Source organism: Conger conger, chromosome 19 (genome assembly GCF_963514075.1).
Source record: "Conger conger chromosome 19, fConCon1.1, whole genome shotgun sequence".
Lineage (NCBI taxonomy): Eukaryota > Metazoa > Chordata > Actinopteri > Anguilliformes > Congridae > Conger > Conger conger.
In genome coordinates, this window is record NC_083778.1 from 4,905,393 (window position 1) to 4,921,964 (window position 16,572).

The 16,572-nt window shown below is 43.4% G+C and overlaps 1 protein-coding gene across 1 annotated transcript in view; it reads left to right on the plus strand.

Annotated features, from left to right (window-relative positions):
• The window catches only part of ano6 (anoctamin 6), a 29,273-nt gene extending 13,409 nt beyond the window's left edge, over positions 1 to 15,864 (plus strand). Inside the window, exons 10-20 of the mRNA XM_061229223.1 lie at positions 48 to 108; positions 1,352 to 1,497; positions 2,341 to 2,418; positions 4,170 to 4,395; positions 5,327 to 5,496; positions 6,474 to 6,571; positions 6,980 to 7,113; positions 7,578 to 7,783; positions 9,296 to 9,501; positions 10,847 to 10,952; positions 11,804 to 15,864. Coding sequence (XP_061085207.1) covers positions 48 to 108; positions 1,352 to 1,497; positions 2,341 to 2,418; positions 4,170 to 4,395; positions 5,327 to 5,496; positions 6,474 to 6,571; positions 6,980 to 7,113; positions 7,578 to 7,783; positions 9,296 to 9,501; positions 10,847 to 10,952; positions 11,804 to 12,037 — 1,665 coding nt within the window. The 3' untranslated portion in view covers positions 12,038 to 15,864. The remainder of the gene's footprint in view (positions 1 to 47; positions 109 to 1,351; positions 1,498 to 2,340; positions 2,419 to 4,169; positions 4,396 to 5,326; positions 5,497 to 6,473; positions 6,572 to 6,979; positions 7,114 to 7,577; positions 7,784 to 9,295; positions 9,502 to 10,846; positions 10,953 to 11,803) is intronic.
• The last annotated feature ends 708 nt before the right edge of the window (positions 15,865 to 16,572 follow it).

The window sequence follows — 16,572 nt, forward strand, 5'->3', positions numbered from 1 at the left end:
TGAGTTTTGTATAACATGATGGTATGATCTGTTCTTGTCCTCCACAGAAACTCTGCATATTTGACAATTTTGGAACGTTAGTATTTGCAGTATTCATGTCAATCTGGGGTGAGTCATTTCACATGAATCAAAATGGCTAAGTTCACATTACAGGGTGTAATGCTCAATTTGTTTTCTTGCTCTGATCTGGGGCCAATATCAGTAAGCTGGATCACTGAGTTAGCTGTATAACTGCACAGGATAACACCTGGAATCCTCCCAAATTTTGAACATGGACTGATGTTGAATGAGCGGTTCCAGGTTTTACTCAGTGCAGTTGTCCAGCTAACTCAGCAATCCTGCTTTGTGGGGTTTACTCAGTGCAGTTATCCAGCTAACTCTGTAACCTGATACAGGCTCCAGATCTTTTTGCATTGACTGTTCACATTCATGTTTGTAAGCGACTGATGCATGCATGCATTAACAACAACAACACAAAATTATATTTGTGAGGCAGTCCATCATGGAAACAAACAAAATGGCATGCAATCGTTGATCAAGGCTTACTTGCCTACTATTGAATAGCCTATACAAGTTGTATACAACTTGTATAGTCAAAAGTAGTGCAAGTCAGCTGTTTCTGGCATGACCAAAGATTATTTGCAGTGGATGGTGCTTCATCAGCTGTTGAGGACTGATTCTCAGCTGTTCACACAGCCACCACATGGCCACATATCGGATATGTATCTGATCTGGGACCACATATCGGATATGTATCTGATCTAGGACAACATATCAGATATGTATCTGATCTGGGACAACATATCGGATATGTATCTGATCTGGGACAACATATCTGATTTGGATGTGATCTAGGACCACATACCAGAGTGGCTAAAATCCGTTCTGAAAAGATGAGACTTGTGTTCACACGACTCAGAAAGCATCTGATCTTTGTCACTTCGCTGTGATGTGAACGTAGCCGATATCTGAAGTAGGACTGCGCAATATATTGTGAATGTATCACCATCGAGATATGAACGTGCAAGAAACACACAGCTTGATGTTCTGTTAAATCGATTGGCTGTTCATGTGCAATTTGTCCAATAAAAGCATCTTGGAAATTTAATTAATTGGATTTGTTCAATGTGCATAGACTGCTCATTGTCTGGGGTCTATGTTAGCAGGGTACCTAAAGCATAAAGACATTAGAACTGTGCACACTTCAGGATTTGTTTTTATCGCAAGTCACATTGTCATCGCAATATTCAACAGCGCTATCATACAGCTTGTCGTGTAGCCCAAATCTGAAGGCAGATATAGACGCGATTGGTCATTTGACATGGTGTCCTGCGCTGCGATTGGTCCTCAGTGACGTTGTTCCTGGAGTTCTGGAAGCGTTACCAGGCGGAGCTAGAGTACGAGTGGGACACGGTGGAGTTCCTGGAGCAGGAGGAGCAGCCCCGCCCGGAGTACGAGGCCAAGTGCGTCCACGAACGCATCAACCCCATCACCAAGGTAACAGAATCAACCCCGTCACCAAGGTAACGGAATCAACCCCGTCGCCAAGGTAACAGAATCTACCCCGTCGCCAAGGTAACGGAATCAACCCCGTCGCCAAGGTAACGGAATCTACCCCGTCGCCAAGGTAACGGAATCTACCCCGTCGCCAAGGTAACGGAATCTACCCTGTCAAAAGGAATTGCTGTCAAACCCGGTAACCACTGCTGTCTGTTCTGGCCCTACGGTGGGCTACATGACAGCACTTGGCTGTACAGCACACGTGCAGTTTGTAGATGTGGCTCATGACTTCATCAACTACGAAGATGATGAAGAGAAGTATCCGCGGTCGAGTGGAGGTCAGAACAGCAGAGACTTTGACCCCCTTCAAGCGCAGACTGAAAACTCACCTCTTCAGGCCGCACCTTTCCCCTCCCCTCCCTACCTCCCTTTAATTAGCCACGTGTGCTACATGTGTGGTGTTATTATCGCACTTCTGTCTAATTATTTTGTAAATCTTAGTGTTCTAGTTGGCCAAACTGGTATTGCTACTTCTTGGTCAGTTTATCTGATTATTCTCCGATGGTTCAAGTTTTTATCTGTGCGATCACTTTACAAACACTTGGAACCGTACTTCCCTCTTGGGGTTTCAGCGCACTTATGGGTTGGTTATGGGTATACACTGTGTTCTACGTCACTCTGGATAAGAGCATCTCCCAAATGACTGTAATGTAATGTAATGTAACCCAGCCATAAAGTTCAGCTGGCATCAGCTGAATCAAACTGGACTGAACTGGATCGCCCCGTGCTAATCCAGTTTGAATCTGGAGATTCTAACATGCCTTTTCTGTCACTTTTTAGGCAAAAGAGATGGTCCCCTTCACATCCTGTGGGAAGTGCATCAGACTGTCTTTTGGGATTGGAACGGTTTTATTCTGGGTAATCTTTCTGTCTCATTCTGGCTTAAACAGTAATAATAATTGTTCTGATTAATAAACCACCTCAAGTCATTCTTAAAATCCAGAAAGCACTACTTTAAGCTGCTAAAATAACATGGCCACCTGCAACAGCGATGTAGAAGTTCTGACGGTTACAGGTTTAATCAGCTGTGCTCGCCAGTTAAGCCGGTGTTCTTTTTAAGAGTTTTGCACAGTAGTTTCTCTTTAGTCCTCAGAACTCACTGTTCTGGGATTAAAAACATCACGGAGTCCCATTTAGCCAACTATGTGCTAATAATTACGTGCTAATTGTAGCTGTTGTTGTGCATAAGCCCTCAAAACTATGTACAGGAATGTCCATTAAATCGAGGGGGGGCTTTCAGTTGGATTTGCTACCCAACTATGTAGCGATGGTATAACCAGAGTGAAACAGGATCTTTCTGCTCTGGCTGAGTCCCTGAGCTCCTGTCAGGGAAAGTATTTCCAAACTGCAGGTGATCCCCAACCAGTGTCACACATTCATACTCATTCATGGCATTTCACGGATATCTCCGCCTTATCCACAAACTGGAATTTTTGTGCTGTGCTGTTGCATTTTGAGCACCAAATAGAGATTTTTGGAAGACCGGGTCCCAGTGTTCCCACTGGTAAAGTTTTATGAGCGGCGAATAGAATTATTTCTTATTAACTGCGATGATAAGAAGGAAGAAATAACTTATTGATACAATTGAGCTGCTTATGTAATTTTCCATAACGTTGAAAAAATCCCCATTAGCGCCTGGGTTACAAACGGGGTTTCCGCTGACCCTTGAGGGTACTGCAGGGGCGTCCCTGGCCAGACTTGATATGTAACGATGCTATATAATTTTGGGAACATATTTCTAAATATATAGCCTATTTTAACCCTTTTTAACTTCTGGGGGTCCCCTGGATGCTTTGAGCCTGTGTGGGGAAGCCCTGCTTCAGCATAGTCATGGTCACATATATAATGATACAGTTCTGTGGGCCGACTATTTGTTAGCTTCAGCCATAGAGCAAACTATCTTCTCAAAGCAAAAATAAATTGGTTGCATGGTGCAAAAACTAACTCAAAAGAACACTAACAACCAAAAGAAAGTGTTTCTCACACAGAAAACCAAAACCCTTTTGACAACACTCAGAAATAAAGGTACAAAAAGTGCCTAAAAAGGTACAAATGCTTGTCACTGTAAAAGGTGTACCCCGAACCAGCAATATAAAACTAATTTGTACCTTTTTTTGCTGGGAAATCATACTCATTGTACCCAAAGAGAACATCACTGTACCTTCAGGGTACCTTTTGGAAGTTTGATCCTTGAGGAACAAAAATGTACCTCCACTGTCACTTTATTTCTGAGAGTGAAGACTGGAGAAACAATCAACATAATGTCACCATTAAAACTTCACGTCAGTTTTAATGGCGCCGCTGTGCCGTGCTGTTCGCCGCCCGCTCCGGCTGTAAAATGGCCGCCCGCTCCGGCTGTAAAATGGCCGCCCGCTCCAGCTGTAAATGGCTGCCCGCTCCGGCTGTAAAATGGCCGCCCGCTCCGGCTGTAAAATGGCCGCCCGCTCCGGCTGTAAAATGGCCGCCCGCTCCGGCTGTAAATGGCTGCCCGCTCCGGCTGTAAAATGGCCGCCCGCTCCGGCTGTAAAATGGCCGCCCGCTCCGGCTGTAAAATGGCCGCCCGCTCCGGCTGTAAAATGGCCGTCCGCTCTGGTCTCCCCCCTGCACAGATCCTGCTGATCGTGGCGTCGGTGGTGGGCGTTATCGTGTACCGCCTGGCGGTGTTCTTCGCCTTCTCGGCCAAGCTGCGGCAGGACCTGAAGGAGCTGGAGCCGTTCCGCGAGTACGTCACCCCGCAGATGGCCACCTCCGTCACCGCCTCCATCATCAGCTTCGTCATCATCATGTTCCTCAACTACGTCTACGAGAGGGTCGCCATTTGGATCACCGACTTCGGTGAGGCTTGTGTCACCCTGGAGTCTATAGTAACAAACCGCCCTTCAAAGTGAAGAAATACACCTTACAGCAACTCCAAAGCTGTCTTATTTACACAAGGTATCATGTATATTTGAAATACATGTGTGACGAAAAAATTTTAACAAGAGATGTTATTTTCGGAGACGGTTGGAACTATACCCTGGTTAATACCCCTTTCAGTCCATTGGCCCTCAAGCGTGCCATATGGCCCAACCGACCTTGCCATTTACAACCAATCAAAATCACTGCTCTACTATTGTTTTGAGCCCATGTTAAAACCCTACTACATTTTCTCAACCAAAGCCCAAAAACCCCCTTTGGATGTGGGTGGAGCCTCTTCATATCGGACTTGGGACTGAAAGGGTTAAGCACGCTTCACAACGATTTCACCCTCTTTACATGGATTAAAGTGGTCTACACTGACTTTACATTGTGGTTATTTAGCTTACGCCTTTATACTAAGCGACTGACAGTTGATTGGACAAGGCAGGGGACACCCCCTCCATTCCCCACCACTTGGGACAATGTGGATGTTAAGGGCCTTTCCCAAGGACCCAACACCTGTGCAAATATCATGGATATACTGAGGCTTGAACCATCAACCTTCCAGGTCTCAGTCATGTACCTTAGCCACTAGTCTACAGGCTGCCTGACAGACCACACCTACCTTATATAGATTACGGCCATTTACTCTGACCACACCCACTTTACATTAAAACCCTGTTAGCTTCATCCCAATTAAGCCCCGATTAATCCCAAAATGTGTTAACCTGTAATCTGATTGGTCATAATCATAGAAGGTTTGATCACAAGCTAAATCTCATTCTGAATGACAACTGTCCGTTGTTTCTGCTAGAATGTAGGCGGTGGTTTTTTTTTTAACCCCTTCGCATCGTTGTTCAAACTGCAGAGTTACCGAGGACGAAGACGGAGTACGAAAACAGCCTGACCCTAAAGATGTTTCTCTTCCAGTTTGTAAACTACTATTCGTCGTGCTTCTACATCGCGTTTTTCAAGGGCAAAGTGGTGGGTTTCCCCGGGCAACCAGTATACTGGCTGGGCAAGTACAGGAATGAGGAGGTGAAGTATACTATCTCTAATGTTTTTGATTATTCTCTGTGTGGAGGATATGCGTTCCCGGTTTTTGTGTACAAAAAATTGTAAACTGTAAACATATAGAATGTGAATGTGCATTGTATATATTAAAGGAAAACACTAACATTTTTCTTTTCCGACTGACCTAGACTTAAAAAGATTTCATTTAAATTTTTGTGCATTCACTGGCTCAATTTCCATGTTAGCATATCCTGTTAGCTTAGCATAAAGACTTGAAGCCGATAGGAGTCAGTAGCCTGCCTGCCTCAAAGTGAAGAAATACACCTTACAGCAACTCTGCTGTCTTACACAAAGTATCGTATATTTGAAACACACGTCTAGGGTCCTCGCACGGGCCGCCAAATAACGTAGGGTTTTTACTCTCTGCGAAACCGGGGCGCCAATTAAAGTTATGTAGCAGTATAACTGCAAAAAGTTATCAGAAATATCTAACCACAAATTTTGTTTTTTAATTAATAATTAAACAGCAAGACAATTTTTAGAATAATTTTGAGAATAATTAAGACAGCAAATATAGATACACAGATTCACAATATCAGCTAAGATTAAACGGGCATAGGCTGCCCGCATTTCAAATACAAATACACATGATTCCTTGTGTAAATAAGACAGCTTTGGAGTTGCTGTAAGGTGTATTTCTTCACGTTGAAGGAAGTAGGCCACTGACTCCTATAGGCTTCAAGTCTTTATGCTAAGCTAACACCATGCTAACATGTAAACCGAGCCAGTGAATGCACAAAAAATGAAAATGAAATCTCATCTGGGTAAGTCAGAAAAAATGTATATTTCCCAAAATGTTGTGTTTTCCTTTCAAATTCTATTTGTAATTAACCTGTATTTCATGCCGCATAACGGATGTCTGTGGAGATAAAAGGTTGAGTGTGGGCAGTAGTTCTCTCACTGGCCACTGTGTGACCGTGCCCTTTCGCTTGTGACCGCAGTGTGACCCGGGTGGGTGTCTGATTGAGCTCACCACTCAGCTGACCGTGATCATGGGAGGGAAAGCCATCTGGAACAACATCCAAGAAGTGCTGCTGCCGTAAGTATCTTGTCCTGTCGGAAACATTATTACATTACATTACATTACATTACATTACATTATCTGTTTGAATCTATCCATGTAATGGAAGCATTATTCCATTGGTCTTGCCTCCTACAAAAGGTTCTGTTGTGGACATCTTCTTCTGTAGAAAGGCTTCTGTTTCTGGAATTTCTTCATCTAAAAAGAGTTCTGTTTCCGGAATGTCATCCAGGAGAAAGTGTTCTGTTTCCGGAATCTCCTCCAATAGAAAGGGTTCTGTTGTAGGAATGTCTGAACATCAGTGATGATCGTTCCCCCACTCGATCCCATCAAATGGTTGCGGTGCCCGTCGGGTGTAAAATAAAATCACCACCGTGTAAAATAAAATCACCACCACTCGTGGCGGTGTGGCTTTTCTTCCATCAGGTGGATGAAGAACATGATCTTCCGATACTGCTCCAGCAGTGGCAGGTCTGAGAAGCCCATCCCACGGTGGGAGCAGGACTACCAGCTACAGCCCGTGGGGAAACTAGGCCTGTTTTATGAATACCTGGAGATGGGTAAGGCTCAGTACATTATGTGCGCACTTGCATGGCAGAATGCTTTATGAATATACAGAGATGCAGAGGCCGGAGTGCTTCTTGAATATGTTAACACTGTTGAGGGTTAGGAGATGTTAGATTTTAGTATTGCTTACCCATCGTTATATCAGGTTTCATGCAATGAATGTGTATTAAAGAAGACCACTTTCCCTGTGTACTGTTTGGTGTTAAACTGAATGTGATGTATTCATTTTTAGCTGAATATGTCTGGACATTATTAATCAATGTCCATGTTTCCAGTGATCTGGTTTGTTTGTCACATTTTTCTTCCGGTGATCCACTTTGGGTTCTTATCTGTTTGCAGTGATCCAGCATGTCTTTATATTCAATGATCCAGTTTTGGTTCATATCTGTTTCCAGTGATCCAGTTTGGGATCATATCAGTTAGCAGTGATCCAGTTTGGGTTCATATCTGTTTGCAGTGATCCAGTTTGGGTTTGTTACCCTGTTTGTGGCGTCCTTCCCTTTGGCCCCCCTCCTGGCCCTCATCAACAACCTGTTTGAGATCCGCGTCGACGCCTGGAAGACCACCACGCAGTTCCGCCGGGTGGTTCCAGAAAAGGCCCAGGACATCGGCGCCTGGCAGCCAATCTTGCAAGGCGTCGCCATTCTCGCCGTGGTAACGAACGTAAGTCTGGATACTTTAATTTTTCTATTATGTATGTTGAGCTAAAACAGGATCTATTGCATTGGTTGTAATGAGGTAGTGAGATTACAGAAAATAGTACAGTGGGTCTCAGTTGTTAACAGAGTACGATTACATTACATTACTTTAATGGCATTTGGTAGACGCTCTTATCCAGAGCGACATAGAGTTGATTAGAGTAAGCAGGAGACAATCCTCCCCTGGAGCAATGCAGGGTTAAGGGCCTTGCTCAAGGGCCCAACAGCTGTGTGGATCTTATTGTGGCTACACCAGGATTAGAACCACCGACCTTGCGGGTCCCAGTCATGTACCTTAACCACTACGCTATAGGCCGCCCTTAAGATAGCTGGAGATCATTGAAGACCAATCAAGAATAGAATGCATTTTTGAAAGTAGGATTCAAAATGATAGGCGATTAAGGATAGTTTAGGCTGCAGACAGAGGAACCTGTTAAAGGGAAAACATGTTGTATTGTATGAGTATTATGTTGTATTACATGTACCTAGAGCATTTAATAATATCAATGATGTGTGCTATGAAATACAGTGGGGTCTGAGACCACAAGTGAAAATGCTTCTGTTTTGTATTCCTTTTGAATTTAATAAAACTTTTTCATTACAAATTATATTACCCCAGTAGAATATTATCAATTTGACTGAGAAGTCAAATCTTTGATAATTGTAAATTAATTTCAGGATTTCTTAGTGTTTGGTATGTTTTGCTTTAATGGCAAGCTGGCACGGACTCCGCACATTTGTGCGAAACCTGATGATTCATGTTATCCCAGCAAGTTCCAAAGAGCATCTTGTGATGTCTTGGCTTTTGTCATTCTTCAGGCGCCCCCGCAAATATTCAGTGGGGTTGAGGTCAGGTGGCTGTGGATTGTGCAGCACTCCTTGCTCTTCTTTGGTCTTCAAGTAGTTCTTGCAAAGATTTGAAGTAACTTTAATTTGTTTTACATTTTCAAAATCTTAAAAAGAATTCTAGTTTTTCCAGGATTACATGAAGAAAACAAAATCCCAGATTTTCAATGCGGTCTCAGACTTTTAGACCCCACTGTATAAATATGTATTATGAGTGACAGCTGCTGGAAAAACTCATGGTATAGATAGTGTATGCAATCCAATCACACCAATCCTATTCCCCTTCCAAAAGAAGAGAAGATGAGGATTTTGAGGTTGAAATGTAGTGAAAGTTAAATGTAAAGTTAAAATGCCTAATCGTACATTGTTTCTTTATAAGTGTTAACCATTTCAGTCCTGAGCCAAATATGAAGGGGGTCCACCCGAAACCCACGGGGATTCAGCTTCGGTTGAGAAAATCTTGGAGGGTTTTAATAGGGGCTCAAAGCAATAGTAGAGCAGCCATTTTGAGTGGCACGGTAGTTACGGACACTTTGAGTGCACTCGTGGGTCTGAAAGGATCGAGCATGCCCTTGTAGCACACGTAGAACACACGTTTCTTCACACTTTTAAACCCTTTCTTGTTCTCCAGGCTATGATAATAGCTTTCACGTCGGACATGATCCCCCGCTTGGTGTACTACTGGTCCTTCTCTGTGAGTGACGGAGAGGGTAATGGGATGCACACCATGGCGGGCTATATCAACAACACCCTCTCCATCTTTGACATCGAGGACTTTTCCGAAAAGAGCAGGCCTCTCAACATGCCCTACTGGTTTCACAACGGTACCACCTGCAGGTTAGCCTCCTTAAAATGAACATTTCTCCTAATTTGTTTTCTCCACATATATTATTATACAAGCATAAATACAGTTTTCAACTTTCTGTTCAGCTTTAAATTAAACTACAATTTCCCATCATGCATTTCTCTCCATCTAGGCCGCAGCAATGCAAAAATCAGGCATTGCAGTCTGGGAAAATGAGGCAATTAGAAAATTAAATGCAACAAGACCATGAGTCGCAACTACCTTAAAACATATTTGCGAAACGGAACGCAATCACGGCTGTCTGTGCATCTTGTGCCTGTTCCTTGACCTGCTCTCCAAACTGAATTCATTTCCGTGAACTCATTAGTCGCTGGGTGCAACCAAGTTTCCAACTACCAACTAATGAACTGCAATTGCACAGAGAGGACGCGGGTCCGATTCTCGGTCCTACCGAAGGCAGGGGGAGGCTTGCCGCATATAGCAACAGCGCCCCCATCGCCTCGGAGTCACAGTCGCGGTTGGAGACGATGCGGCCTGGAGAAGAAGGCGCGTCGCGCTCCGGATCGTTAGATCCGTTCATGCTACCGGGGGACATGCTCGTATGTGTGTGGCGGGCAGATAACACGGGTAATTGGTATATAATTGGCAACCAAATTGGGAGAAAAGGGGAAAAAATCTTCAATAAATGTATAAAGAAAGAAAAGGCTTCGAGGGTTTGAAAACGTCTTTTGTTTTTGTTTCTATTATGTTTTGTTTTTGTATGGCCTAAACCTAGTCCTGAAAGGGTTGACTATTTGAATATGTTATGTAAAAAGGGTAGATATAAGCTAAAGCTTCAGCCTACACATTTTCGGTCAATATTGTTATTCATTATTTCTATGCACATTAATTCTGTAATAATTGTTAATAAGGATCAAAATAAATTACTACTACTACTACTACTACTTCTACTGCCGCCTCACAGCAAGGAGGTCCTGGGTTCGAATCCCCGTCGGCCGGGGCCTCTCTGTGCGGAGTTTGCATGTTCTCCCTGTGTCTGCGTGGGTTTCCTCCGGGTACTCCGGTTTCCTCCCACAGTCCAAAGACATGCAGGTTAGGCTGATTGAAGAGTCTAAATTGCCCGTGGGTATGAGTGAATGGTGTGTGTGTCCTGCGATGGACTGGCGACCTGTCCAAGGTGTATTCCTACCTTTTGCCCAATGTATGCTGGGATAGGCTCCAGCCCCCCTGCGACCCTGTTCAGGATAAGCGGGTTAAGATAATGGATAATACTACTACTACGCTCCACAGTCCTGCACAGGAGGAAAGGAGGCACTGCATTGTGGGGAATAACGATGCATGTGAACTGGACTGTCTGCTCCTCCCCCTGTCTCATAGGTACCGAGATTTCAGACACCCACCAGGACATCCAAAGCAGTACGAGTTCAGCGTGTACTACTGGCACGTGATCGCCGCTAAGCTGGCCTTTATTATCGTCGTGGAGGTAAAGTTTTCCACATTATCACACTTTCATGATGAAAAGCAAAAAAAAAAAAAAAAACGTGGTCTGACCGTATCTTCACATATCGCCACAAGCAGGGCTGGATCTGCATTAGAGTTTGTACACATTCTAGGAATTCAGATAATGCTTTCTGGGAAACATTGCTATTAGACAGTAAGCATTGCCTAATTTCCTACGATGTAATTTTCCTGAAATTTTCTTTTTTATTTCTTCTTTTTCTTACCAGTAGTTATTACACAATTATGTGTTGTTCTTACCACATACAGCGCAGTGTGCATACATCACTGCTCTCTTTCTTCTTACTGATGTTACAGTTTATTTTGGTAGGCCTATTGTTTAGCCGGTATCTGTTTTTGTTTTTTTCCACCTCATTTCTGGCGGCCTGTAGTGTAGTGTAGTGTAGTGGTTAAGGTAAATGACTGGGACACGCAAGGTCGGTGGTTCTAATCCCGGTGTAGCCACAATAAGATCCGCACAGCCGTTGGGCCCTTGAGCAAGGCCCTTAACCCTGCATTGCTCCAGGGGAGGATTGTCTCCTGCTTAGTCTAATTAACTGTACGTCGCTCTGGATAAGAGCGTCTGCCAAATGCCAATAATGTAATGTAATGTAATTTCTCAGCCTCATAATGGCTTCCTTGAATTTCCTTAGCACAAGAAGGTATACGCAATTTAACATACCTGTCTAATTCCCAAATGTTACGGGGCCCTGAATTGGGGGGGTACCTTGCATGGCAGCCAATCGGGGTGGTGTGTGCAAGTGTGAGGACAAATGGGTGAACGAGAAAGCACTGTACAGCGCTTTGCATGAAATTGTTTCCTCGCTTTGTTTCCAGCACATCGTGTACCTGACCAAGTTCGTCCTGGCCTACGTCATCCCGGACGTTCCCGTGACGGTGAAGGAGCAGATCAAGAGGGAGAAGTACCTGACCCAGGTGATCCTCCACGAGGCAAGTCTCCACCTAGTGACCAAGCACATGAAGCCCGTTGCCGATAAGATCCTCAAGCACGCCGCGGGCCAGGACGAGACCGAAACGGACCTGGACCTGGATCTGGATCTCCATCTTTGAACCCGGGGGGCGCCCGGACTGCCGCCTGTAAGCCGCGAGGCGTCTGGAGTTCAACCCGAAAGAATACGGAAAACGTGAATGTTCGGACCGTTACGACGTGAGCCGGCGGTTTAAACCCGCCGTGCGAGCGACAGGTCCGGACGACAGTATTACAAACATTCGGTTTGTTTTTCGCAAAAAAAAAAAATAATCCGCCCACCTCTTACATTTTGCAAACTGAGCGCAGGCTTATAGAATAGGATGACGTATACATACCTCAGCTGAAACCGGCTTTGTTTTCACGGCCTCGCAGTCGCCCGCGGTATAAACCTGTGAAGTTGCACAGACGTTGCCACACTTTGAGTTCTGTCACGGCACGTTATTATTTGTTTGGTCGTTCTGTGGTATGTTATTGCGCTGTGTTCTCTTCTTACATCGATAGGACCTTGCTCCTGGTCAAACATATTGTGGCCTCAGGTCCTTGAAGACAAATATATGGGTTATTTGTTCCAAGTGTTACTAACCCTTTCAAAAACTGCTTCAGAAGGCTTCTATGAAAAGGAAGCTGAAGAAAGTTTCTATGAGTGTGGCATTACTACTTTATTCCGCAGTAAACAGCCCAATAATCTTAACAATCCCAGATAGTTATTTTCCCAAACGTTCCCATTACTGGTGAGATTTCCTTGCCGATTAACAAGCAACCTCTTTCCCTCTCTCCCTTCCTCTCTCTCTTTCTCCCTTCTTCTCTTTCTCTCTTCCTTCTTCCGCCTCTCTCTCGACAGACTCTCACTCAATTTAATGCACTGAATTTTGTGGCCTTGACAGCAGCATTGATAAATGCTATCATGTTTTGAACATTCTTACAAGAAGGAATCAGGGAAATTCTGAGTCATATTCGATTTGATCTTCTGACATGTAGGCTTCAGATCCTGTCTAAATTTTTTGTATTTTTGTATCTTTGCTGTTTACAGTTGGAGGTCTTTTTCAATTTAAGAATTGTTACATCAAAAAAGAAAAAAAAGCCTAGCTTTAAAGCGAGCCTTCTCCAAATTGACCTGAAGCTAGGTTTAATAAGAGCTTGCTAAGTTTATTTCCATACATACCGTAATGTGGTAAAACTTGTTATGCCCATTACAAATGCATCATAAAGTAGCAATGTCATATGCATGAAGGTGCTATGTACACTTTATATCACAGTCCTGCTTTATTTGTTTAGCTTATGTGTGCTTAATTACATCTTCTAATTTCATAAGCACTATCCAAATGGATTTTTCATGAATAACATTTAAGTTAGTAAAAATCTATTATCATGCTATGTAAGTAATGGGCCTTATGCAGGAACATTTTTGTATTATCTTAAATGTATCTTTATTTCGTATGAGTGTGCCATGTTGGATTCAACAAACGCACCTGACTTCAGACAACTGTCCTACATTAAGATGTCCGTTATAATACAGTATACACGGTACTGTTGGTGGGTTCTGTCAGATAGATGGCCAATGGGATTAACAAGAACAAGGGACGACTGCTACCTGATTGGGTCGACTGTAGGTCCTTTTTGTTTTTGGAAAAACATAATAATATGGCGGAACTTTTTTTTCTCCTAAACAATCCACTGAAATGCATTTCTGAAAACATTTTATGTGAGAAATGCCATTCCTGAATCTTTATTCCGATTTGATCTGCAAAACCTAGTTCGAAAGTTTGATCCAAGTTTGGTGTGCCAGATGAGCTGCACCAACATGCACTGCAGGCTTTTGTTTATAGGTCGGGACCACTCGTAAATATTTGAAATAAGAGAGAAATTGGTGAATCACTTGTTTTAAGAGATTTAAGAAAACATTTGTGCGTACCACTGGTTCTTGCATGAGACCCATTGTATTGTAGGTAAGTTGATAAATTGATGATGAAACAGGAGTTGTGCTTGCATATTAAGTGGCTAATTTTAACTAAAAACATCCACCTTTGCTTTCTTGCTGGAGAACGACACAGCTGGCATTGACACACTCCAGCCAGGGGTCGCTAATGAGCAACTGACTGACAAGTCATGAATGAGCAATGACAAGTTATGAATGAGCAATGAGGCAGGGGTTAACCAGCCAGCCAAACTTTGGCCACACTGTTGTTGATTATGCCCCCGGCAAAGCCAGGATTCAGTTGGAACTGCCCTCTACAAAAGCGCAGTGATGCACTAGAGAGCCGTTGGGTCAGTGAGAGCAGTGGCTCCCAATCCTCTCATCCAGCCAAGCCAGTCCAGGTATTCCATGTGTTCCACCTCAAGCACAATTGATACAACCAATCAAGGGCTTCATTAGTTGTATCGGGTGTCCTTGATGTGGAACAAGAGGTTTGGGAATTACAGAGCAAGAGTGTCCCATGCGGGTGCTCAAATCTGGTCCAAGTATCCAAATCCAGTGTCCCAGCTTAATTAACTGAGCGATTAGTGCTCCCGATTGGCCTGATCGTCTTCATACCTGACTCTCAGGTAAAGGGAGGGTGGAAATCCTGCAGTTCTCTGACCTTTCGGACCGTGGTTTGAGTGACGGGTCTCTTCCAGTTTGTAACCTCTGGCTGATATGCAGTATGAACTGACTGTATTGTGAATGCACTCTTATGCACAACTTTAGCCTTTGTTTTTGATAACATTAGATTATAAGGGAAGCAAATGCATTTTAAATGAGACATAGAGAGGTCCTGCAAAGTAATGAAACTTAGTTTCTAAGGCTGTTCATAAGCATTTTAGCACAACCTTATGAAGTGAAATGGCAAAACAAATGCAAAAATAAGAGGAGTCAAAAATAAATAAAATATGGCTAGCTTTTTGTCAAGTGTAATCTTTTTATGAAACATAATGAACGTGACCAAGTAGCCAATCCTGGCACAAACTGATGTTGGCCAGTGGTGTGTGAGCTGAGAGCACCTGCCAGTTCTTGGTGTAAAAGCGAATTAACTGGGACCAGCGGTGCTAGGAATCACATTAAAGAAAATAATTGGGAAATTAATAAACTTAATTTCCCTTGAATCAATGGAATGTTTTTAAAGTGAACTCTGATGCGACTTGTTTTACGTGAACTATTTGTATATGTGCCTTCCCTGCTGGGAAAAAAAAACAAAACTCAAGCTTGGGTTTGAAACTGGTGGCGGGTTGACCAGCTCAGACCAGCTCCCAGCTCAACATGGTTAAGCTGGTTAACCAGCACAGCTCCCAGCTCAACATGGTTTAGCTGGTTAACCAGCTCAGCTCCCAGCTCAACATGGTTTAGCTGGTTAACCAGCTCAGCTCCCAGCTCAACATGGTTTAGCTGGTTAACCAGCTCAGCTCCCAGCTTGACATGGTTTGACCAGCTCAAACTATGTTTTGAAATGACTGGAAGCTGGTCACACTGTTGGAACTACCAGATCAGACAAGCTACTAGCACCAGTTAGTTAACCAGGTCAGCTAGCCCAGCTTTATGACCAGCTTGGCCATGCTAATTAAAAATAATTAATAATTTTTCATGTGTGCTTTATTTTAGATTGACTATAATGACACTGTTTTACAAAGTGTTTCTAATAGTCATGCACTTAACTTTTCTGTGAGGTGCCGCTTGTATTAACCGTTACATTTTAACCCATTTCCTTTCATGCAGCACGACTGTATGTAAAACAGTCAGTCAGTCATGTATGTATTCGTACAGTGTTAATTGTCTTCTTTTTTATAAATGTGTTTTTATGTGTGTATCCTGCTAAAATAGTACTAAATGTTATACATATACTAGGCTGTGATGTTCATTTGTCATACAAAATATTGCGTCTCTTGACTTAATGTGGTATAAAAATACCCAGAAATAAACTGATGTGTTCTGTGATTGCCTCCATATTGTTTTGTTTCTTTTTCTTTTCTTTTCTTTTTTTTTGTGGGGGGGGGGGGGGGGGGTGTGTTATCAGAAAACTGATCGACAGGCCAAGTCAATCTTTCCTTCCCTAAGTTCACTTCGAACTTAAAATCTTAATAGCGACTGATAACACGGATACAGATATAATAAAAATACATTACAGAATTACTGCCTGCGAAGTAGTATGCACACATCATCTGTGGTTGGCTGAGCTTCCAGGCTTCACTGAGGGAAGGAGGGCACCTTGGGCTTGAACGAAAAACCTTCCTGTCCAAGTACATACAACGGACTGTTACTATTTAGACTTAATTTACAGTAATGTTTTCTACAATGGGATGACTGTGCAGTAAGAGGCTTGGTGTAGCTCTGTGGGGGAAAACCGCCGGTTACGACACGAGATAGGAATTTCTGCAGGGCCTAGCCCCAGGTCGAGAACACACCCAGTGACCACGAGGGAGACCCAAAAACAAGACCAGCAGCCAGGTACACGTCAAACACACATTTCCCCCTATTTCTAACGTCTTTCCTCAAATCATTTGGGAATATTTTAGTGTTTGTCACCTACATGTCCTTTAGGCTCGCAGAATTCAGTAAAGGAGGAATGAAAAATGGCTGGTGGCTGTTAGAACCCTGTGATTTTGGACATGCGTCCAATACATGCGTGTCACAATCTCCGCTTTC